The sequence below is a fragment of the Mytilus californianus genome, unplaced genomic scaffold (genome assembly GCF_021869535.1).
Source record: "Mytilus californianus isolate M0D057914Y unplaced genomic scaffold, xbMytCali1.0.p SCAF_3, whole genome shotgun sequence".
In the NCBI taxonomy this organism is placed as follows: domain Eukaryota; kingdom Metazoa; phylum Mollusca; class Bivalvia; order Mytilida; family Mytilidae; genus Mytilus; species Mytilus californianus.
The window spans coordinates 82,354,307-82,380,534 of NW_026262679.1; the positions used below are offsets into that span (position 1 = coordinate 82,354,307).

Genomic DNA, 26,228 nt, shown 5'->3' on the forward strand with positions numbered 1-26,228 from the left:
AATTGCTTGGTGTGCTATTTGGATTGGAAAGATTTAACGATTATACGTATGGTAAACGTTAAAAATGATCGTGAGAAAATCTCTAGGGTGTGCTCCGCCACGACCACAGAGCGGATGTCATTGAGGTTACAAAAATATGACTTCTCATCGAAGTATATACCAGGGAAGGATTTAATAGTTCCAGACATGTGTTATATTTATCTTTTTAATACTGGTTAATGAAATCATAATACAGTGTGTACTGGCTGGTCATTATCGCGTATGATACGATTTTGACACACCTATACATAGCTGATGAATATTCATGACTTTATAGATAAGGACAGCACGTGTAGCCATAAACTAGGAGTTGTAGATTTGTAGCATAACTGTATATATGTAGTTGATATAATAGAAATTAGAACAGAATATAGTTATTAATTATTATAAAGCCAAGCGAGTAAAAACACGGATTTATTACATGTTATCGCGAGCGCCGATAAAGATCAACACAAATAATGAAGTGGAAAATGATATAGAGTGTTTCGTGAACATGGTCATAAGAAATACATCAATGTCTGATAGAAATCTAGAACAAATAACAATTATCTAATCATTGTCGATTACTACTCAAGATATTTTGAAATTGCGACAAAAAACATACGTGCAGCATGCGTTATAACACACATGAAATCAGTTTTTGCGAGACACGGCATACCGTCAAAGTCCGAAGTGATTCAGGATCACAATACGTATCATCTGAATTTCGACAATTTGCAGAATCATGGGGATTCACACACACAGTGTCTAGTCCACACTATCAACAATCCAATGGACTAGCCGAAAGATTCGTTCAAAGCGTCAAGAAAATGCTAAGCAAATCTAAACAGGACGGAAAAGATCCGTATATTGCTATGTTAAAATACAGAAATACGCCGTTGGGAAATCTTGACTCACCAGCTCAACTCTTAATGAATAGAAGACTGAGGACAACTATTCCAACAATAAAGAACCGTTTGAAACCAAAATGCGGTAATTTGAAGAACACGCAAAGGAAAATGAAACAACAAAAAAGGAATCAAAAACAATATTACGATAAAAGTTCAAAACCATTACCGGAACTACAACCTAATGACAAGAGAACATGGAGTGTGTAAAGTTTGCAAAATTTTAGATGATGAGGAACACTTTTTCCTTCATTTTCAAATCAGCAGTAATATTAGAAATACCTTTATAAATGCAATTAAAACCCATTATCCTAATTTTAACCAGCTTGACTCAAACTCCACACTATTTTAGATCCCAATAAAGATATTTTGTCTAATGTTGTGGGCTATATAAAGCAATCCATAGAGTTAGAAAATAAGGTCCACGTTGGTCAATTATCTATATACTTATATAATATCAGAAGTCATTTCTAGAGTAATGGACTTCTGATATTATTAATATTAACTCGTTTAGAACTTTTTTCATGTATTGTATGTTTCTTGTATACATGTCTGTTATGTTTGCATTTTAACTCGTCAGGGTTTTTACTTTTTTGCAATAAAGTTTATGTAATCTATATTCATAAGCAGAGAGATCTAATGAGCCTAAATCGCTCACCTGGGATCTATGTGCATCTTCAACATTAAAGACAATGATATAATTCATGACCTCTTTTTTGTTGATTTTGTATTGCTGATAATTTTTGTCTATTTTTTCAGTTTCTCTCCGTCTAATACTTTTTTTTGCACAAAATACAAGATATGGGTAAAAATCGTCATTCAAAGGCAATAACTACTATAAGAAGAGAATTTACAATTTTGCCTTTGTTGAACTATTCTTGTCCTGCTGATCATTTTTGCTTTGCAAATTACTCTGAAAACCCTGCTTTGTTCTAGACCAACACCCTCAGTTGGAGTTTTTAACATGCTATATCACAAGGTAACAGTCCTCATGAAAATGTGTCACCCTACCCAAACACATTATTGTAACTCCAAGCCGATCAGTCTTTGCTGTTTCTTCTTAATGCAGCGTGCTTAGCGAAGAAGCAGCATATACAAATTTTTAAGTCTAGTTAAACTCTCAGTCAGCTGGGCTTCAAATACTGAGAACCTCCTTCATCGAGGTGAACACACAACCACAGGATCAACGAGGCGGTTTAAAAGAGACTTGTATATACCATGATATTTGAGAATGGAAACGGGGAATGTGTCAAAGAGACAACAACCCGACCAAAGAGCAGAAAACAGCCGAATGCCACCAACGGGTCTTCAACACAGCGAGAAAATCCCGCACTCGAAGGCGGACTTAAGCTGGCCCCTTAAAAAAATGTATACTAGTTCAGCGAAAATGGACGTCACATTAAACTGCGAAACATAGAATGTCTTAGTGACCCATTTTGTATTCTTCTTGTAAATGGTAGAAATTTTTTTTCAGACTTAATTTTACTATTGGAAGTTGACCATGAAATAATAGATAACTGAAAAGAATTACACCATTCTAAGACCGATATAAAATCCATATCTATGATCGGAATGAATAATAAACTTGACAGCAAAGACGCACAAAGAAGAATTAAGACATAGAAAGTTTTAAAAAGGTGCTAAGCATGCATTTGTAAAGACTGGAAAGCAAAATGTCTCACGAATGAAAGAACCATTCATAAAGCGTAAGTGTATGTGCTTATATGTCTGTTAGAGGATGCTGTTAAAATTGACGAAAAGCTGCAACCCTATCTAGTCACCGAGAAGTGCTACAATGTTTATATATAAGCAGCACATAAACAGTAACAAGAAAGGCTGTTAACTTGTAAAATTTTAGACAGCAGTAATTTCGGAAGTTGAAATGTTTACAGATTTTTGAAGAAAATAGAAACTACATGATGAAAAGAGAAAACTGCACTTCCATTTGACCAGTACAACAAGCCCTTACAACGAAACTAACATTCTCCCACATTTTTACTCCCTCCCAGACTTACTCCTGTTCATACCACTTTCAATATTACTCATTCTCTCAATTTTTCCTTTTTCTCCCTATAGAACATACATCTTTACATACCACTCTCATTATTTATCCTCACCCTCTCAATTCTTCCTATTTCTCCCTCCCTCCATTTCTCTCTAATCCATACAAACCTTAGCCACCTATATTAGCCCACTCTGTGTGTTAGCTAACCCTATGAAAAGTTTGTTAGTTGATGAAAAGATTTTTAATCATGAAGTACCGAGCATGGAAGTATGAAAATTTCAACATTGAAAAGATGAAAAACTTTTTAACATGAAACACGGAATGTTTTGTTTTTTTTTGTGTGTGTATTGAGCCAATTTTGAAGTTGAAGTTTTTATTTTCAATATTAAATGGTTATCATATCATTTCTTGAAATCTAAGGTAACAGCCAAAGTTACAATAAGCCAAAACGTTTGATGTAAATTTAATAAAAAGAAATTATCCTTGGATAACCATTATGCAGCCAAAATGTGTATTTAACTGTAAGGTGTTAAAAGTTTTTTAAAACAATTAAAAAAAAAAAAATAGAAAAAGGTAAAAGTCCAAAAGTAAAAATTGCCAAAAGTTTTAAAAATTCCAAATGGTAAAAATTACCTGTCTGCTTGTACTAGCCAGCTGGCCTGTGGGTTATCTGGACTTTAAGGTGCTAGTTCACCAAGACAAATGCCCACAGTAAGACAAATGCCCACAGTAAGACACCTGCCTCTTCCTTTCGGAGTACCAGTTTTAAAGTCTCTGATTTGACATTGGCATGCTTTATACAGCCAAGTTAAAAAAAAATGTAATTTAAAACTATTTAAACATCCCGAATTAAAATTTGATAAAACAATAAAATGACCCATTTAAAATTTGGATAAAAACAGTAAAACATCCCTAATTAAAATTTGAATAAAAACATTAAAACGTAAAGAAACCCGTCTCTGTTAAAAAAAACCCAATAAAATGGCCAATTTAAAATAATGATAAAAACAAGAAAACATCCCCAATTAATATTTGTATAAAAACGCAAAACATACCCAATTAAAATTTGGATAAATAAGGGAGCTACCATTTAATTTTTATGGGGGTGGGGGCTAGGATGAAAAATTTTGTCCTGCATTTTTTTTTAGTTGTAATCTCTGTCCTGCCTTTTAATTTTTCACTCTATTCGGTCCTGCCTTTTTTTTTTATTAGTTTATCCCGACTTTTTTTACATAAATTGTTATCCTGCCTTTTTTTTTTTGCCAAGTTGCTCATCCTGCCTTTTTTTTTTACTCAAAACTCCTGTCCTGCCTTTTTTCAAATTTCATCCTAGCCCCCCTCCCCCTCCCCCCCACAATAAAAATCAAATGGTAGCTCCCTAAAGTAAAACATCCCCAATCAAAATTTGATAAAAACAAAATAAATACCCAGTCCCTTTTAAAACACATTAAAATTTGGATAAAAAAGTAAAATATCCCCATTTAAAATTTGCTAAAAACAAATAATATACCGAGTCCCTTTTAAAACACAATAAAATGACCCATTTAAAATTTGGATAAAAACAGTAAAACATCCCAAATTAAAATTTGAATAAAAACATAAAATACCCCGTCCCTGTTAAAAAAAACAATAAAATGACCCATTTAAAATAATGATAAAAACATTAAAACATTGTTAAAAATTGACTATAAAGAGCAATAACTCCTTAAGGGGTCAATTGACAATTTTGGTCATATTGTCTTATTTGTAGATCGTAATTAGCTGAACATTATTGCTGTTTACAGTTTATCTCTATCTATAATAATATTTAAGATAATAACCAAAAACTGCAAAATTACCAATTCAGGGGCAGCAACCCAAAAAAGGGTTGTCTGATTTGTCTGAAAAATTCAGAGCAGATAGATCTCAACCTGATGAACATTTTTTCCTAGTCAGATTTGCTCCAAATGCTTTAGTTTCAGAGATATAAGCCAAAAACTGCATTTTACCCCTATTTTCTATTTTTAGCCATGACGGCCACGTTGGTTGGCAGGCTGAGTCATTGGAAACATTTTTTAAACTAGATTCCCTAATGATGATTGTGGCCAAGTTTGGTTAAATTTGTCTCAGTAGTTTCAGAGAAGATATTTGTAAAAGATTACAAAAATTTACAAAAAAATTACTTTAAAGGGCAATAACTCCTTACGGGGTCAATTGACAATTTTGGTCATGTTGACTTATGTGTAGATCTTACTTTGCTGAACATTATTGCTGTTTACAGTTTATCTCTATCTATAATAATATTCAGAAAACAATAAACTTGCGGAAAAGATGGTATACCGCAAAAAAAAGGTGCAACAATTAGTACACCTTATCCGGATTTCGACAATTGATGTCTCTTCAGTGATGTTAGGAATCGAAACGGTATTTGGAAGACCATACAATTTACCTCAATTTAGGATAGACTCTTGAATTTTGAAGAGTCGAAATAGGATGAATGGATCATATAAACTTGAAGGCAAATATAATTAGGCATATAAATATTGCCTTAAACTTGAATGTTAAATGTCCAATACTTCTGGAATTTTTTTTAAAAATCACAAGGAAGCTTATGGTCAAGTTCCAGTAAATGGGCTATGTCACAGATTTGGCTAAAATTTTGCATACAACTTTGGCTCGTTTAACTACAACTAAAAATCGAAAAAATAATGCATTTATGTTCTAATTCGCCAGACTTAAACGAACATAAATTATTTATGCAATAAAACTCAACACATGTATCAGAAACGAGCTCTCCTTGTGAGGGTAGCATACTTTTTATTAACCAATGTATAATATAAATCAAACAGTTCGTTTCAAAGTTCATTTTCAGCACATTACGGCTTAATCTCAGTCGTTATTAATTAGGTATAAAAACAGTCATACAGGCTCGATCACAGTCAGCCAACCATTAATACAGACAAATATACACCAATCTACAAAACAAGAAATACAACTTAAATAAATCATTATAAGTAAAACATTACTTTCCACATAAAAACAATAGATGGTCTTGATGATGGTGTGGGGGGGGGGGGGGGGGGGGGGGGCTTAATACAGGCAAGGCAGTAGTACGTCGTATGCTACTCAGTGTAAGGCAGAACTTCGAATAATAACATTATAAATTACATTTAATTTATATCAAACAGCAAGCACGAGAAACACGAGCCAAAATCATACGATACATAGAATACCTGTTTTAAATTCGCAATGCGACGAGTTTCATCCAATGGAATACATTGTAAACATTACAGGTATTCTAAAAACATGTGTTGATGTAAACAAACACACGTGTTTTACCAAAACATATACATGTGCTTCCGTACTATTATTAAATATATTTATGTTCTAATTCGCCAGACTTAAACGAACATAAATTATTTATGCAATAAAACTCAACACATGTATCAGAAATGAGCTCTCCTTGTGAGGGTAGCATACTTTCGAAAGTAACAAAGAAAGAAAAGGGGGAGGGTCATATGCCAAGGTTTTTAGAAACTGTTAATTTTTCTGATATGTTTTCCTGAACATACCCATCTTTTGCAGTTTCAGATGCCCATCTCCCATGTTTCTTGAATAACCTGTCATTTATACCAGCAGCGGCTGCAGCCGTCGCACCACCTGCTCTCAAACTGTGTAAACCAAAATTAGATTTTTCTAGACCTAAAGATCCAAGAGCGTCTAACAACAACTCTCTAGCCCTTGTATAAGATAGTCTGAGGAGTAATTCCTCTTAAAACATAAGTGTTTGTTTTCTTACGAAAAGTTACTGCTCTAAAAATGAATTCGTTAGAATCGATTGCTATGTTAGCTTGTGATAAATATATTTGTAACATAGACACCGGACATGTCATAGAACTAGTCTTCGAAATCAACACTCTACTACCTTCTCTGTGTTGGTCAGTCTTACTTTTTTCGATAAATAAAGACATATAAGTAGGATAAAACTGTATATCTGATCTTTTCAAATTAACAAGTTCGGAAAATCTTAAAAATCCTGCATAACTTGTAAGACACATACAGGCGATTCTTCTATGATTTAAAGTACTGAATTTGTTACCGTATTTTTGTACAATCTGGTACAGAATTTCAGGTGTAATAGGCTCTTTCTTTTTTACAATGTAATGCCCGATTGACCTATGAACTCCTTCTTTAATAGATGTACATAAAAAAGAATTACAAGGATCGGCAAATCCAGCTAGTTTAACCATCGAAACAACATCTGATACACAAATTTAATAATACTTTTAGATATTTGGATGATATTTTGGCTCTCAATAATGACGACTTCAGTATGTATACTAAAGAAATTTATCCTGTTGAACTTACTTTAAATAAAGCTAATACTAACAATGACCACTGCCCTTTCCTCGATCTTGATATCTATATGACCGGACAATTTGGACTGTGCAATGAAATTAGTTTTTAAACAACATTTTATGAATTCAATTGTTTTAATGTATATTCTTGTTTTGCATTTATTTTATTATTCTGAACTTTGTCGTAAATTTAGGCATAAGTGTTTTACACGGATTATGTGTCATAATCTTGGACAAAGGACTTAAATTCATTTACTCTATTCATTTAATTATTTATTCTCTGTAACAGTTTAGACAATAATTTACTTATACGTGTCGGACATTAATTACTCCTCTAATCTATTGTTATTTCTATTTGGCATATGTTAATCTTCTTAATCCTTTAATTGCTTGTGCTTATATATATTGTTATTGTTTGTATGTTACTTTACATTTGGTTTGAAGTTTGTTGTTCGGTCTTGCCGGACTGCTAAAATAAAAGTTTGAGGAGCGAAATATTCCTTCTTGATTTCCATTTAGCCGGAACGCCATTTTACCCGGCTATATCTGGTGTTAGGACATCCGGGCAACGCATCTATCGGATACCTTGTTCTACCTGTGAAGCTGATCCCCCAGCAAACAGAAAAATGGATACGCGGAGAACCAGAAATTTTGGCCAAGACTGGAGATACCAGATGTCTGATCATGGAACTACCTTTCAAACAAGAAATTTTCAACATATGGACAACTACCTATGTAAGTTTTGTGGAAAGACTGTGAACAATCAATTTCATTTTAGACAATGTATAGCAAAAACGTCATTTTGCTATACGTGCAGAAGTTTTGGACATTACGCCAGAATGTGTAACTTTCACAGACAACCGGACGTGAAAGTTATTAAGGTTGAATCGAAATCCAAGTTACGTCGTGACGCAGAAAGAATGAGAAAATTCAAAGAACAGAAAGCTATGTCAATGTTTCCTTGTGCGGAACTTAATACCATAGAACTGATGGACTTCTTTCCAACCTTAGAATATAACAAGGAATTTAAAGATAAGGTTAGACTCAGGCACGACCGAGTGAATTCAGAGAGAGTAAAATTTAAAATCAAAAGTGTTCACTATGAGAAGAAGTTTAAAGAGTTAAATCAAAAGCATACCAGTGTTGTTAGAAATCTAGAAAAACTTCAAAAACAAGGTGCAGATGATAAAAAAGATATGGAAAAATTACGGGAACGCATTACTGATCTTGAAGAAGCTAATTTTCGGATTTACGATCAAAGATGTGAAGCAATTGACCAGCAATACCAATTACAACGCGACAAAGAACATATGCGGGATCGAATCACTAAACTAGAAGACGAATTGGACAATTTTCGAAATAATACAAGAGAAGATAATCATCCAAACCAAAACTATCGTTACAGAGGACGCCACAACCACAAAAGAAACTTTCGGAACCATAATTTCAGATGAACAGTAAGACCCGGGTCGTGTCTTCAAGGGCCGCGGGAATATATGACCGGACAATTTGGACTGTGCAATGAAATTAGTTTTTAAACAACATTTTATGAATTCAATTGTTTTAATGTATATTCTTGTTTTGCATTTATTTTATTATTCTGAACTTTGTCGTAAATTTAGGCATAAGTGTTTTACACGGATTATGTGTCATAATCTTGGACAAAGGACTTAAATTCATTTACTCTATTCATTTAATTATTTATTCTCTGTAACAGTTTAGACAATAATTTACTTATACGTGTCGGACATTAATTACTCTTCTAATCTATTGTTATTTCTATTTGGCATATGTTAATCTTCTTAATCCTTTAATTGCTTGTGCTTATATATATTGTTATTGTTTGTATGTTACTTTACATTTAGTTTGGAGTTTGTTGTTCGGTCTTGCCGGACTGCTAAAATAAAAGTTTAAGGAGCGAAATATTCCTTCTTGATTTCCATTTAGCCGGAACGCCATTTTACCCGGCTATATCTATATCATTAACGGAAAGCTTAATACTAAAATATATGATAAAAGAGATGATTTTTCATTTCCTATCGTTAATTATCCATTTTTAGATGGTGACGTTCCCTTGTCACCATCTTACGGTGTTTATATATCTCAACTTGTACGATTCGCTCGTGTATGTAACAATGTTTTAGATTTTAACGAGAGAAATTTATGTATTACTGAAAAATTATTACACCAGGGTTTTCGATATCACAAACTAGTCAAAACATTTACTAAATTTTATCATCGGTATAAGGACATCATTCGTAAATATAGCTCAACATGCAGACTTCTTATACGTTCAGGTATTTCACATCCAATTTTTTATGGAAATATTCTTTATAAAGCACAAAAATGTCAGTATTCACCTCTGAAACTAACAAAACCTTTAAATAGACTTATTAAGAAGGGATATAGTTACGATTCTGTTGTCAGGTTATTAAAGATTGCATATTTTGGCGTTAATATTGATTCACTTATAGGGTCTTTGCATCGGCACTAAACACATTTATTTAAAAACCAGTTGTTGGCATGACACGGGTTATGTTCTTCTCATATATGTTATGATGGTATGATACTAAACCCCTAACGGGAAGGATTGTGCCTGATATTCATATGATGAAGACATAATCTTTCAATCAGTTTAATTGAAGTCTGGAGCTGGCATGTCAGTTAACTGCTAGTAGTCTGTTGTTATTTATGTATAATTGTCATTTTATTTATTTTCTTTGGTTACATCTTCTGACATCAGACTCGGACTTCTCTTGAACTGAATTTTAATGTGCGTATTGTTATGCGTTTACTTTTCTACATTGGCTAGAGGTATAGGGGGAGGGTTGAGATCTCATAAACATGTTTAACCCCGCCGCATTTTTGCGCCTGTCCCAAGTCAGGAGCCTCTAGCCTTTGTTAGTCTTGTATTATTTTTAATTTTAGTTTCTTGTGTACAATTTGGAGTTTAGTATGGCGTTCATTATCACTAAACTAGTATATATATTTGTTTAGGGGCCAGCTGAAGGACGCCTCCGGGTGCGGGAATTTCTCGCTGCATTGAAGACCTGTTGGTGGCCTTCTGCTGTTGTCTGTTCTGTGGTCGGGTTGTTGTCTCTTTGACACATTCCCCGTTTCCATTCTCAATTTTATGTGACCAACTAATTGCATAGTAAGCTCCTTCAACTATAGATGCGGATTTGTGTTTTTTACATAAATGAATCAGGTATAACGAAACATCATAGTCTGATGCTGGTAAAGAATTAAGATTAAATGAATTACACCATCTACAAAAATTGTTAAAGGCGTACCTGTACTTCTTCCGAGTGCTTTCAGCTCTAGAGTGAAGACAAAGTTCTGGAAGACACTTTGCTAAATTTTGTAATGGCTGGTGTGGTGAAAGAATTTCTGATGACCACCTACCAACGCTGAAAATATCTGAAAAATGTAAAAATTCAAACAGATAGTAAATAAAAAAGTATATAATACATGACAAATGCGTTTAATATATAATCATTACTGACCTTGCTCCGTACTATAGCCTTGTCAGATTTCTAAAAAAGACCTCGCTATCATTTCTATAGCCTTGTAAACATGTGTCATGTCTATGTCACAGTAATACAAAAACAGTTATCTACATTGTTCTTAGCCTAACAGCTAAAATATCAGAATTAAAATTCTTAGAGCCAAAAATGGAATTCTTGTTGTTCCCTTGAAGAAATATGCGTTGTTCACTGGAAAATTCAATTACTTCCAATACATAATGACGAAATTCCATGTTTCTTCTAAATAATAAAGTCCAAAACGATGAAGACGGCCATTTTGGTACTATCAGGGTACCTTCGGCTTACAGAGTACTAAATGATTTATACTTTTAGTAACTAAAACAATTGGAGGGACTATCCAATTATTTTCATTTTTCCAATTTTGTGTAAAAGCATCAATAGCTTCACTCCCGGGATTCCAAAATTTTGAATTAAATCGCTTCAATTTTGTATTAGCAAAATTGGCAAATCTGTCAACAGTATAAGGACCCCATAAATTATCCATGAATTCAAAAAACTCCGGAGATGTTTGCCAGTCATCTATATCTATCATTTTAGACAAAAAATCAGCTCTACAATTTTCTGATCTAGGTACCCATATTGGATGTACAATGACTCCTTCCTTCGAACAAAATTTAAAAATGTCATATGCAAAACACTGTAAATGCATCTTGGTGCTACCTCTATTGATTATTTTTACACAGTTTTGATTATCGGTGTGCCATTTGACAGTACTGTTTTTTAAAACAGATTTAAATGAATACAAAGCTAATTGAATAGCCCTTAATTCTCGCCAGGTCGAACTCATGTTTTTCTCATATTCGCTCCATGTGGAATGAAAAACTTTTTCATTCAACTCTACAGTAAAAGCACCTGCGGCTACATTACTAGCATCTGAATACACCACTATGTTTGGTAAGGTGTCATTCACAAAATTCTTCTGATTAAGATTTGTCAAACTGTCTGACCAAAATCTCAACTCTGCTAATACACACTCAGTGTAAGCAATATTTAATTTACCATCCCATGATTTTCTGTTCTCAATTGCAAAATATAAATGCCTTGTCATTAGGCTTGTGACATTGCCCATAACTGGAGACATAGAAATAATTCTACCTGTGAATTGTGCTAACTGACGAGCACTTATAATGGGAAATTTATTCAAAATATTGTCAAGCGATTCTTTTGCATCATTTAATCTACGTTCAGACACTGCTAAACTAAAGCTTTTCGAATCCCATATTAATCCTAGCCATTCCAAGCGTTGAACTGGATCAAAAACAGATTTTTGTTCATTTATCAAAAATCCAGCTAATTCCAATGAGGACTTTACGAATTCAGATATATTTTGACATTCTAAATACCCTTCTGACATACATAAACCATCATCTAGATAAAGCACTATATCTACACCGTTTTCACGCCAGTATTTAACCATAGGTCGTAAACATTTTGTAAAAATGTAAGGCGCTGAACTCAAACCAAAAGCTAAAACTGAAAAGCAATAAAACTTTCCGTTCCAAGAGAACCCTAAATATGTATGTTGCTCTTTGCAGATGTCTAAATGAAAATATCCAGATTTTAAATCAAATTTAATTAGGTATAGATCTTTCTTAAAAAATTGTTGAGCAACTTTCCAATCTTCGAATTTTATTTTATTTTTCAAAACGTATAAATTCAATTCAGATAGATCTAATATCAATCTCTTTTTCCCGGACTTTTGAATGGCAACACTTAATGGATTTACTACAAAAGGCTGGAATGGTACTTCGTGTACGCATCCGTTTTTCGAAAGTTCGAGAACAGCTTCGTTTACAAAATCAGTATTATCAACTGCAGATTTATTATTGCGGAATTTCATAGGAGGTGGTAAACTCACAAAAGGAATCATATAACCTGATTTTATAGTATTAATTATAAATTTGCTTGCTCCAATGTGCTCCCAAAAAGCTACATTTTTAGATAAACTACTTTTGACGCCTTTGGCGAATTTGGAAAAATCAACTTTATCAAAATACTTAACATGTTCGAAAAGTATATTCATGTGCCCATGCGTCAAATATTCATCTACTAAATTAAGAAACTTATCTTTTATCTTATGTTGCTGGGTTGTTCCTTGGTGTAAATTGCTTGCTGCTTCTATTGGGACAGTTTGTCCTCCAGTGTCCAAATTGGTGGCATTCATAACACATGTCATAGGAAGTCGCCTCTCGGCGACTGTTCCTCCGAAAGGGCGGCTGGTTGTACTGTTGAAGAGGCATATCTGCAGTATTAGTAGGAGGTCTGGAAACAGTAGCTGAAGGCTTAGCGTAAGGTTTAGTACGACTTTTCTTCTCCTTGATGGTTTTGAGAGCTCTGCTTTCAGCTTGTCGGAGTCTTTTCTCGTCATCTGAATCTGATGCTATTTCGTCACTCTCGTACTCGCGAACTGTGGTCCAACCAGCAGGAGATTTATCGGCTATTCTGATTAGCTTATTTCTTTTGTTCAACTTTAAGACTAAGTCCAGAAATTAAATTTATAGAAACAAAATCTTCCTTCGAAAAACGTTTTTGCAGCTTATGTAGGTCAGCAAGGACTTCGGAATTGAAAGAAAATTGGATTTGATTACCTTCACTCTTTAGTTTCACGGACGCTTCCTTTTTCAACTTGGTGGCTAAGGAGTCGTTGCCCGACACTAACTCGTTCTTCAATGCAGATATTTTAGAATCGAAGTACGACGTAAACAGTTGAAAAGTGCTGTCACTTATTTGTTGCTGTGGCGCTGTTTGCTGGGTTGCTGTCGACGGTACTGGTATAGGCAAACTAGGAAATGCAGCTTCTCTGTTAAGTACTACAGGAGTTGTAGACTCGTGTAGTAGTAATTCGTCTTCGTCTTCGGAACGGTGGTCTGTCATGGTTAATACAGGCAAGGCAGTAGTACGGCGTATGCTACTCAGCGTAAGGCAGAACTTCGAATAATAACATTATAAATTACATTTAATTTATATCAAACAGCAAGCACGAGAAACACGAGCCAAAATCATACGATACATAGAATACCTGTTTTAAATTCGCAATGCGACGAGTTTCATCCAATGGAATACATTGTAAACATTACAGGTATTCTAAAAACATGTGTTGATGTAAACAAACACACGTGTTTTACCAAAACATATACATGTGCTTCCGTACTATTATTAAATATATTTATCTCTTTTATCATCTGAAATATTACTGATTGAATTCTTTCAAAATAAGTGAACATTTGTATAGAAAGCGCATAAAATCGGCGAACAACCTTCTTAAATTTGTCTTAAAATCATTAAATCTCTAATTTCTTATACATAGATTTAAAAAAAAAACTTTTATGTTGTTAGATACAAAATTTGTTCAGTAGGCAAGCTTTACAAATGACATAATTTGAACAATAATCTGCTACCATGCTAACATTTTCTTCTGTCCGCTTTTTATGGAACCATTACTTCACCGAAGGAACCATGCACCACCAACCACCTGGAAGGATGGCACAAAAAAATTAAGAAGAGACTCCAACATGCCCATCCCAACATCTACGAAGTCATCAAGTTGCTCAAGAAGACCCAGGCACTAACAGAATGTACCATTATCCAGCATGCAGCAGGAGCCTGCCCACCAAAAAGATGACGAAACAGAGTTAATAGACACCAGACTCCAACTACTGACAGACAGATAGCAACAAAGACTCATCAACTTGATAGACTACTCTGACGCAGCATCCCATCTTCTTCATTTGAACTGAATGACTTTGTGAAATATTGTAATTTGTGACTTTGTGAATATAATGTTTTGTGACTTTGTAAATACAATGTTTTGAGACTTTTGAAATATATATAAAATGTTGTATTTTTCCTCATTATACATATAGTGCCCCATATTACTTATATTTACCATAGTGCTATATTTATTTCCTTATGCAATGCATGTAAAAATTTGATACATAAATTATATAAATTATGTTTGCTATGAAAGAAAACTTTATCATATATTGGTGTATTTATATCATAATCATTTAGAAACTGATGAATTATTAAGACACTGTTATAAATGAATGCCATTTGTTTTATCATTAGTTGTATGTTAAATGAATCGATTGAATTGATATTAAATTATTGAGAAAAAAAACCTTTTATTTATTATTTATCTATACAAATAAAAATGGAACTACAAAATGAAAAACACCTGAATATATAGAAAACACAAATAAACTATATTGCTATAAAGTTGTAATAGACTATACAATTGTATGCTCATTAAACCTTGTGTCTTCTTTGTTTTCTTTACTAATAGATAATTATTATAATTAAATGTGGGCAAACCATCAAATCAGACATACTGGAGTAAGTGCAAGATATGTGAAACTTGCCATAAAACTGACGGTTAAAGTCAAGTAACTCTGGAAATTTTGTCCAACGCCAGTATGATTGCCAATGAGACAAATATTCACCAGAGACCAATTAATGTGGTTGTAAGCAGCTATAAGTCACTGTATACCCTTCCAGGATTAGACTAAAATTCCTAACAGCTTCTACTAGTGCTTTATTTTAATCATTTATGGCCATGCATGGTTTGTTTTGATATCTCATGTTTTACTGCTTGTATGTGTTTTATGTGAATATGCTGATCTGCTCTTTATATTGCATGTGCTTCATCTGTATTAATATTTCATGCTTATATGCCTGTGTGCTCTATGAGGTTTTTTTTGTATATGTTGCTTTGAAATGTTGCATGTGCTTTGTATGCAGTTATGCAATTTTACAACAAAACATGTGAAGGCCATGATTAAGGATTATCATTATTGTTTACTAAATGTTTGGATAAACAGATATGTTACTAACTAAATACTGATATTTGGGATTGTTCATTCAAATTTTCAATATTAAATCAACAACTGACATAATTTGATATTATAATGAACAAGAATGTGTCCATAGTACATGGATGCCCCACTCGCACTATCATTTTCTATGTTCAGTGGACCGTGAATTGGGGTCAACTCTAATTTGGCATTAAAATTAGAAAGATCACATCACAGGGAACATGTGTACTAAGTTTCAAGTTGATTGGACTTCAACTTCATCAACAACTACCTTGACCAAAAACTTTAACCTGAAGCGGGACAGGAGGAGGAACTGATGAACGAATGAACGAACGAAGGGACACAAAGACCGAAAAACATAAGGCATAAAAATGTAAAGAAATTACAATGATGAAAACACACTTTTTCACTCATATTTCTATGGCATTTATACAAGTCAATCAGAAAACATAAAAATGCAAAATACACCTTTAACGTAATGTTGTTTTGAAACTTCACCAGTCCACCATTGTCTTTAATTGAACTTGTTCTAAGTATATTAAACTTAAAAACATTGAAAATTTATCATAGCAGTTGAAGAATCTACTTTGACCAGTTTGGCAAGAATCTAGGTCACAAATATGGCAGTCTCATCATAGCATAAAGGCAAAAAGCAATTGCCTTAAAAATCAACCAGATGTTTATTTTGATCTTAAAAAGAAAATTGTTTATTTAACTTTTTATAAGTAATGCATGAACCAACTGGACTCACAGAAAAAAAAACCTGCAAGGCTGAAATTTCCATACTACACAAAGCTCATACACAATTAATATGTCTTTGCATCTACATGTAAGTACCAAGTAGGAATTAATATCTGTGACGTCAAAACATACTTGAAAATTCTTACCCTGACAGAATTTAAATTCAAAAGTGCAAACAAAATACATTTACAAAAACACGCAAAGAAATTGTTTGCTTTTAAAAGTAGATATGCTAATGTGAAAACAACCTGCACAATCATGACTACCCTGTATATCCCTTTCAGTTTGAGCCACATATTTCCTGAAATATCAGCATGTTTTCATTTAGTATGATAGATATATCCTTTAATTCATGTATCTATTCTTGAGAACCACCTCGATGATCTCATTGTAGCATGTTTTCCCCTACACAGGGAGGTTGTGGGTTTGATCTTTGGCCAGGGTAAAATGTTTTCATTGTGGACTGTTACCTTGTGAACTAGCATCTTAAAAATCTGGTTCAGCAATTCTGTCTAGTACAAAGCAGAGTTTATTCTCATATCACATTTACATGTTCTCGTCCTGAATATGCATGTAATATTTGCCACTGGACTTTTAACAGCAATCCACCAATCAAAGCTATTCTTAGGGAAATGTATTATAATTCTAAGATCTATATGTGAACTTTTTGAAGAGATTTCTATTCAATAGTAACTAATTTTTTTCTTGCACCATTTAACATAGTTTATACATGTATATACAATAATTCTTTATACATGTATCAAAAATCTCTCACAATTTATAGTTACATGTTATTGTATAATGCAATGAAATGTCAAAGTATATTTATCTATAGAAAGTCATATATTTGTTTCATCTACATAAAGAGATTAACAAAAAATGTCAATAGTTATTGAAGCATCTCCATCTATTCCATAATTCCTTTAACGATGGAGGGATTATAGTTAACTGACCTTCACATAATATAACGATTCTATGAACCTTTATTACACACACATGCCCAAGATTCCCTCTTCCTGTTTACATGTGATGGTCTTAACCAAATGTTTTTAATTGTCAACATTGTCAGTTACTTTAAACAAGTGTCACTATATGTTGTTTAATCTCATGAAACTTTCTATTAGTGTACATCGATCTTTTTCCACCAAGATGTCTAATGGTCTGGAGTAATAAATTTTAGCCATGTCTTTTTCATCATCTAGGTCTTCACTATATCTCAGCTTTCTGTGATGTGATCTATTCATTTCAAGCAATGTAAATAAAACCTGAAAATAAAAAGTAGAGAGCATTTCATGAATGGTGAATGATCAATACTCTTAAAAGTTTCTTTTAGTAACATTAACTGCCAAAATACAATACAGTATTTTTAACAGGTAGCCTATCCTTGCGCCTGTCCCAAGTCAGGAGCCTTTGGCCTTTGTTAGTCTTGTATGTTTTTTAATTTTAGTTCATTTATATGGTTTGGAGTTTAGTGTGACATCCATTTTCATTGAACTAGTACACATTTTTGTTTAGGGGCCAGCTGAAGCCCTCCTCTGGGTGCAGGATTTTCTCGCTGTGTTGAAGACCCATTGGTGGCCTTCGGCTGTTTTCTGCTCTTTGGTCAGGTTGTTGTCTCTTTGACACATTCCCCATTTCCATTCTCAATTTTAATTTTACATACTGTGGTTTCATTATTATTCGTGCGATACCAATTTTCATGGATTTGTGATGTGGGTATACATGAATTACGAACTGAAATGTCTAAGTAAGAACAATTTGTTACAGGTTTATATGCAGACTTTGGTAAAACCATATCCACGAAACTACAATTTTTCCTACATCCTAAAGTTCAAAAATGTCACATCTACCCTTTAACAACTCTTCAGAGGGTTCCAAAGTTGAAAAGAAAACTGTTTATCCCACCCAGCATATCATCATTTTCCTTGTGGGTCAAAATTTCATATCCTTACATAGCCCTAACCCAATTTTCAAAACCTAATTGATATACTGCATAATGAGATCTTCTATTTACATATGCATTAAGTTTACTGAAAGCTACATTCATTCAATATATTTCTTACTGCAAAAGGCTTAATAAAAATTGTAACAATTGAACTTGCAAATAAAGTATAAATCTTTGGCAGTGGCCATGCAGGACTTATAACTTCAACTTATATAAAGAAACTCACAATGGAACAAAGTGTAAAAGAGATTTAACAATTCCATTTAGTTTCTAGATCAATGGGAGATAACTCTGAAAAAGCCCTGAAGCAACCAAAAACTCAGCAATTTGAGCTGCAACTACCAAGTTGTACTTTCATATAAAAGATATAAACGGCATATATCTGAAGCGATTTTGCATTAAAGAAAACTCGCAATAGACTGACTTACAGATGTAAAGCAAACCTACAGTGAGCGACGGAAGGTCCTTTTCAAAACATCTGGATTTAGCCTTTATTTTTGCGGGAGTTCAAGATTTGCACTTAACGGGATTTGTGAAATAAAGGTTTATTTTTCATGATCAAGGAAAGAATGATTATTTTTTCGGAAAATTCAGGATTAAGAGTTTATTTTTTTAGGAATTTGAGATGATACCCCCACTACCCGCCTCTACAATCCCCTTTGAATGTGTCAGTTCAATTACCTGTGTCCCTTTAAACATGATCCCTGGTATTCTCATCACATAATCTTCATCAATATACACTGTTTTCTTCAAGCAATATCTATCTAGATCCAACAAAAGTGTGCCTGCATGTTGACCTAGGATGTCTTCATTGAAGTCTAACTCTATCTGAGATTTCGCCTGGTTATCTGAACATGCTGGGTTGGTAGTTGAATTCATTTCTTTTGATCTACTTTGTAATGGCTCATGACTTTGTTTTACCTAAAATGTTCAATAGAAAAACAAAAAAAAGGGTTTTAATCTGTAACTTAAATCCACTTTTTTCAAGCACTATAAGCATATTGAAGCTTTTTTGAGTAAACAAGTTTTCCAAAACTAAAAATAAAGTTTTGCAAGTTGAATAGAGACAATCATGGGGTTAGGAAAACCATAAAATTATGAAAAAGTTACATAGAAAACTTAAGAATGAGGTCAACATTGTGTTATTCATGACAAGTAAAATCTGATGAGTCTTTATTCTTGACATGAAACACATGGTGTTGCTCATTCCTGACTCCCTAATCAACCCTTCCCGTATTACTAAAATACACTTTATCTTAGTAACAGGTATTAACACTTCATCATCCAGTAATATGAAATTGTCTAGTCCTGATTTGTCCCCACTCAGACCCCCTCCAGTTTTACTGGTATATCTACCTCAGTAACAGGTACTACCACTTCCTCATCAAGTAATAAAAAATCTTCTAGTCCTGATTTGTCCCCCCTCAGACCCCCTCCAGTTTAACTGGTATATCTACCTCAGTAACAGGTACTACCACTTCCTCATCAAGTAATAAGAAATCTCCTAGTCCTGATTTGTCCCCCCTCCTCAGACCCCCTCCAGTTTAACTGGTATATCTACTTCAGTAACATGTACTACCACTTCCTCATCAAGTAATAAGAAATCTCCTAGTCCTGATTTGTCCCCCCCTCCTCAGACCCCCTCCAGATTAACTGGTATATCTACCTCAGTAACAGGTACTACCACTTCCTCATCAAGTAATAAAAAATCTTCTAGTCCTGATTTGTCCCCCCTCAGACCCCCTCCAGTTTTACTGGTATATCTACCTCAGTAACAGGTATTACCACTTCCTCATCAAGTAATAAGAAATCTCCTAGTCCTGATTTGTCCCCCCTCAGACCCCCTCCAGTTTAACTGGTATATCTACCTCAGTAACAGGTACTTCCACTTCATCATACAGTAATAAGAAATCTTCTAGTCCTGATTTGTCCCCCCTTCAGACCCCCTCCAGTTTAACTGGTATATCTACCTCAGTAACAGGTACTACCACTTCCTCATCAAGTAATAAGAAATCTTCTAGACCTGATTTGTCCCCCCTCAGACCCCCTCCAGTTTTACTGGTATATCTACCTCAGTAACAGGTACTACCACTTCATCATACAGTAATAAGAAATCTTCTAGTCCTGATTTGTCCCCCCCCTCAGACCCCCTCCAGTTTAACTGGTATATCTACCTCAGTAACAGGTACTACCACTTCCTCATCAAGTAATAAGAAATCTTCTAGTCCTGACTTCCCCCCCTACAGACCCCCTCCAGTTTAACTGGTATATCTACCTCAGTAACAGGTACTACCACTTCATCATCCAGTAATAAGAAATCTTCTAGTCCTGATTTGTACAACCGAAAGTCTGGTTTTGATACTACTGCCTTCGTCCTTTGCAAATTTCTCCAGACAGACTGACAGGTATCTGAGCATTCCCTAAAATACAACCTACATGTAAATTATAAATTTTTTCCTCACATATTAGATTTGTATTTCTTACATCTATGGTTAGGCCATTGCAAAAAACGTTGCTAATGTAATATTGTAATGTCAATGAAACCTTGATTGAATGTAGCATGAACACATGGCAGTAATTTTTAGTGCTTCTTTTTCAGACAGATAACCTGGAAAATCTCATCTGCTCTTATTATGGTCTGTACATGTATATTCTCTTAAGGTTTTTTAACTCATAAATTTAGGTATAAATATATCATAATTTGGATTGTGAAGTTTCATAGACATGATAGAGTTGTTAAATCTTTATGTTGAGGTTTCACATAAATGTGTCATAGAATAAAGAGCCAAAGACTTTTGTACTTCATTTTGTAAAAAAATATGCAAAAAATAATCTTAATCCTAATTTTAGTATGAGCATGATGAGATCTATCCACTCTTATTCCTTTTAATAAATCTATTTTCAATTGTAAGGGAGATAAAAAAAAACTGTGTGGACTTTTAAAAAAGTTATAAATATTTATACAAAAATCAATTAGATACTTTTCATTCTTTATGTAATAAGTTTAGCTTTCATGCACTCAGAGTCTGTAATGCTTATTTCTATTTATTGTTATTTATAATTTATAATTAATCATTTATGCATTAAAATAATAAATTGCTTCGCTGGGCGCAGCTGGATACGACCGCAGAGGTCCAATCCTAACCATCCCTTTGTGGTATGGAAACTTGTGGTATAATTTCAGAGAGATCCATACACTTTAACACAAGTTATTGTCTGGAAACTAGAAAAATGCCTTTTTGGGCCTCTTTTGGCCCCTCATTCCTAAACTGTTAGGAGCATGACCCCCAAAATTAATCCCAACCTTTCTTTTGTGGTTATAAACCTTGTGTTTAAATTTCATAGATTTCTATTTACTTATACTAAAATTATTGTCCGGAAACCAACTGTCTTCGGACGACGACGACAACGACGACGTGATACCAATATATGACCACAAAATTTTTTTGCGGTCGTATAAAAATGGTAATCATTTCTAATTTCTGATTAATAGTAAAATAAATGTCACTAACTTATCATAGTCATATATACACAAATGATATACATGTATCAAAAAGAATATCATTTAATAAATATGAAAATAACACTTTATAAATTTTCATTGTGACTGAAGTGCTTTTCTTGTTTTATCTTCATCAGGAATACTCAAAGCCAAAAATTTGAAAACCTGAGCCGCAGTGTGCACCGTTAGCCACTATTCCGATGCCCCAGAATAGTAAAAATTTATTTGGACAAGTAAGTATTTGCAAAACTTTGTTTGGACACATAAGAAAAATGTCGGAATATTGGTACTCAGACTAGTAGATGGAAAACATTTTGGTGCAGACTGGAGCAAGTGAGTCAGGTAAAGACCTAAACGACCAACAGGGACCTAAATATAAAAGTCAAATCCATCTAAAATCAACTTTTTACTAATCAATGTAATCTAAGTTTGAACTTACAAAACTTCCAGACCACACATTTCCACAAAACTACCAAGAAGATGTTTAAAGTTTCCTTTGTACTCCTCATAATTCATCCGTAGTGATTCCATATTGTTCATAAATCTGTGTAGACATTTCAAGAATCTGGACACCTTGAATTTGATAAATCTAAAAATATAAATCTGTTGAGTATATATACATATTTATTCTAAAACCAGTTGTTGGCATGATACGGGTTGTGTTCTTCTCATGTATGTTATGATGGTATGATACTAAACCCCTAACGGGAGGGATTGTGCTTGATTTTCGTATGATGAAGACATAATCTATCAATCAGTTTAATTGAAGTCTGGAGCTGGCATGTCAGTAACTGCTAGTAGTCCTTTGTTAATTAGTCCCCTACCGACGAAGTCGAAGGGGACTTTAGGTTTGCACTCCGTCCGTCTGTCCATCTGTCCGTCTGTCCATCCGTCAGTCGAGCAAATCAGCTTTCCACACTTTTTTCTTCGTTCTTGAAGATATTGATTTGATATTTGGTATATAGTTTTATCATGACAAGTTATAGATCAAGTTCGAATTTTGTTCCAGTCTGATGATTTAGTCCAGCGTTATGGACCATAACTCTGGACCATATCTAATGTTAGAGTACCATGTTAAACCATATTTCTGTACAAAGGGAGATAACTCATTTTTTAAAAGACATTCTTTGTTAAATTATTTGAAGAATTTTTTGTTTGTTTGTTATTTAGTATAAACTAATTTTCTGAATGCTATATATATAAAAATAAATTATGAAGAGAAATCCTTTAATTAGATAATAATCTATTTTTATTAATGTATATATTTCAATACATTACATTGTGTAGATTAAAGTTGTTGACATTTTATAGATAAGTTACAAATCTATATTAGTTTGTGACAAATGAAAGAAAAAATATTTGGAACTATTAATTATATTTGATTATAATTTGAAAATAGATATACACTGTATTACATCATATCTAATTTTAGAGAACTATTAATCATATCTAATGTTTTTTTCACTCATATAATCAGTTTTCCACATTGTTTTTAGTCATGCTTGAAGATATTGACCCTGACATGATATTTACTTTTTGTTTACACCATGACAAGTTATAGAACAAGTTAGCATTTTGTTCCAGTAAAATGAATTTTTACCCGGTAGGGGACTATGTATTGCCATGCAATACTCTCAGAATGCTTGTTTATCTATCATTGTCATATTGCTTAGTTTCTTCTGTTACCTATTCTGACATCAGACTCAGATTTCTTTTAAACTGAGTTTTACTGTGCATATTGCTGTGTTTATGTTTATTCTACATTGGCTAGAGGTATAGGGGGAGGGTTGAGAACTCACAATGCATGTTTATGCGCCTGTCCCAAGTCAGGAGCCTCTGGCCTTTGTTAGTCTTGTATGTTGTTTTTTTTTTTAATTTTAGTTCATTTATATGTTTCGGAGTTTAGTGTGACGTCCATTTTCGCTTAACTAGTACACATTTCTGTTTAGGGGCCAGCTGAAGCCTGCCTCCGGGTGCAGGATTTTCTCAATGTGTTGAAGACCCATTGGTGGCCTTGGGCTGTTTTCTGCTCTTTGGTCGGGTTGTTGTCTCTTTGACACATTCCCTATTTCCATTCTCAATTTTATGATTTATATACACAGGAAAAAAATATGAATTTTATCATCAGTAGGATCAGATGTAAGAAAGCCTCCTGCAATTACGAATGAACCAAATTTTTAACATATTATCATGATTATTAAGTTTTTGAAAATTAATAGTCATTGTAAACAGAGCTGTGTTATTGAATGTTGCTGTAAATGAATTGTAGGCATGCATTATTTAACCATTTAAAAAAAAATCACAATAGAAGCCATATTTTTAATAAATGGTGAATAAATGGCAAGACAGGAAATGGTTTAAACAAATTACAAACAAAAAATGGAAATTTATTGGACATTTAATGGGTAATTGGATGAAACAATGAGACTTTAATGGCAAATTTGCTACAACACCATTTCTTTTAGGTAAGCTGTTAGAAGTAAGCAGTTTAGCTCCAATCATTTTCATTAATTTCCTGTTACTGTTAGAATTTTTTAAGTTTATGGTGCTAATCCTAACTTTTGGTAACCCTTAATCTTGTTAAATAAATATAACCCCAAAGAATTTCTGTTCAAAATTATTTTTAAAAAACTGAATTTCTGAAGGCATTTTGTCCTTGAACAGTAGGTTCATACAACTTTTTGTACAAAGATGGGGGGGGGGGGGGGCAAAGAGGATTTTTATTGTTGCCTACCTAATTAACCCACCTAAAAGCAGCCTACCCGAAATATTTTATGACACAAATCGTTTTAATTTTTTTTAAAAGATTATTCCCTGCTCCATCTTCATTTTCTTGTCTAAAACATGTAACTTGTGCTGTCTACCCAATCCTACCAAACATGGGTAGGCAACATCATACAAAGATTTTTTTAAGGGTGGCCTTAATTCATAGTTAGGGAGCTATCATTTGATTTTTATTGGGGGGGGGGGGAGGGGGGGCTAGGATGAAATTTGAAAAAAAGGTAGGACAGGAGTTTCGAGTAAAAAAAGAGTGCTTCCTATTGCCAAGAATCTGCTTACTGTAAATTCAGAAACTATTGCAAATTTTGAAAACAGAACTAGATTGCCAGATTAATTATTGTGATCTCAGGAAAATATGCATACAATTATAGTATATCAAATATCAGAAGGCGAGTTCTTATTATTGCGATTCTCAACCAGTTGCATTATTCACATTATTAAAAACCTCTCAATATTTTCTAGATTTACAGAGCTATCATTTGATTTTTTGATTTTTATGGGGGGGCTAGGATGAAATTTGAAAAAAAGGCAGGACAGGGGTTTCAAGTAAAAAAAGAGGCAGGATGAGAAACTTTGCAAAAAAAAAGGCAAGATGACAATTTATGTAAAAAAAGTCAGGATAAGGCAGGACCAATATTGTGAAAAATAAAAAGGCAGGACAGAGATTACAACTAAAAAAAAATGCAGGACAAAATTTTTCATCCTAGACCCCCCCCCCCCCCCCCATAAAAATCAAATGGCTAAGCTCCCTTGTACACTACAGCCACATTAGGTTTAAAGTGTATAGGAGCTGGATGTCTTTCTCCTTTTTGCAAGTGATATTGGTTTATACCTATCCTGTTCAGGATTTTTATTCAGTTTACAAATGGTATCCACCAACTCTTTCTTTAAACCATTTTCTATTGTGTGAAAATTGTAGGTTTCGTCAAAGTTTTTGTATGATGCATTAAACTGCAAGGATGACTTTAAGCTGTCTGTAAAATGATTTTGCTCTCTACTGAACGGTTGCAGTGTTGGTATTCTTCCCATAACATCTAATGGATCATTAACATATTCCTTTTCATAATAAATATTGAGAAACTCTGCATGTTTTGTTGACCAATTATTGACACTGGATGGCAGATTTTCGCTACATATTGAGCGACTCAGTTTATTTGACAATTGTAAACTTGGAATATCATTTCCGATTGAACTGTATTCCTCGTTTAAGAGGTCAAGTTCAAGAGCCATTGTCGAGAATTATAAAATTATCATGTTGTATCACTGTCCCCTGCCAAATCACAAAAGATACCACACAGTAAAGGGAGGGAAACGATAAAATTGATATAATAATACTAATATTTTATTTTCCTAATCATAGATCATCATAGGGCTCATTAAAGTTAAAGATACAGACAATACAATATAATTATGATTATTAATACATATAATAAACAATAATTGTCCAATAATAAAAGGGGGAGAGTTATGAGGCGCCGTTTTACTATTTATTACCTATTTTCTGATATCAAAAAATTATTTTCTGATATCAAAAATTCTATTTTTTGATATCAGAAAATCGATTTCTTGATATCAAGAAATAAAGAATATTTTCTGATATCAAAAATTCGAATTCCTGATATCAAAAAT

The 26,228-nt window shown here is 33.5% G+C and overlaps 1 protein-coding gene and 1 pseudogene across 1 annotated transcript; both read right to left on the bottom strand.

Moving 5' to 3' along the window:
* Positions 1–12,882: 12,882 nt before the first annotated feature.
* On the bottom strand, positions 12,883–13,690 carry LOC127733659 (uncharacterized; annotated as a pseudogene).
* A 3,505-nt stretch (positions 13,691–17,195) lies between these two features.
* Positions 17,196–25,885, bottom strand: LOC127735199 (uncharacterized). Its single transcript, XM_052245324.1, has 5 exons — positions 25,432–25,885; positions 22,258–22,407; positions 20,592–20,736; positions 18,998–19,237; positions 17,196–17,636 (listed from the first exon to the last, which is right to left on the bottom strand). The coding sequence occupies exons 1-5, from the start codon at positions 25,827–25,829 to the stop codon at positions 17,460–17,462; spliced, it is 1,110 nt and encodes a 369-aa protein (XP_052101284.1). The 5' UTR covers positions 25,830–25,885; the 3' UTR covers positions 17,196–17,459.
* Positions 25,886–26,228: the final 343 nt, after the last annotated feature.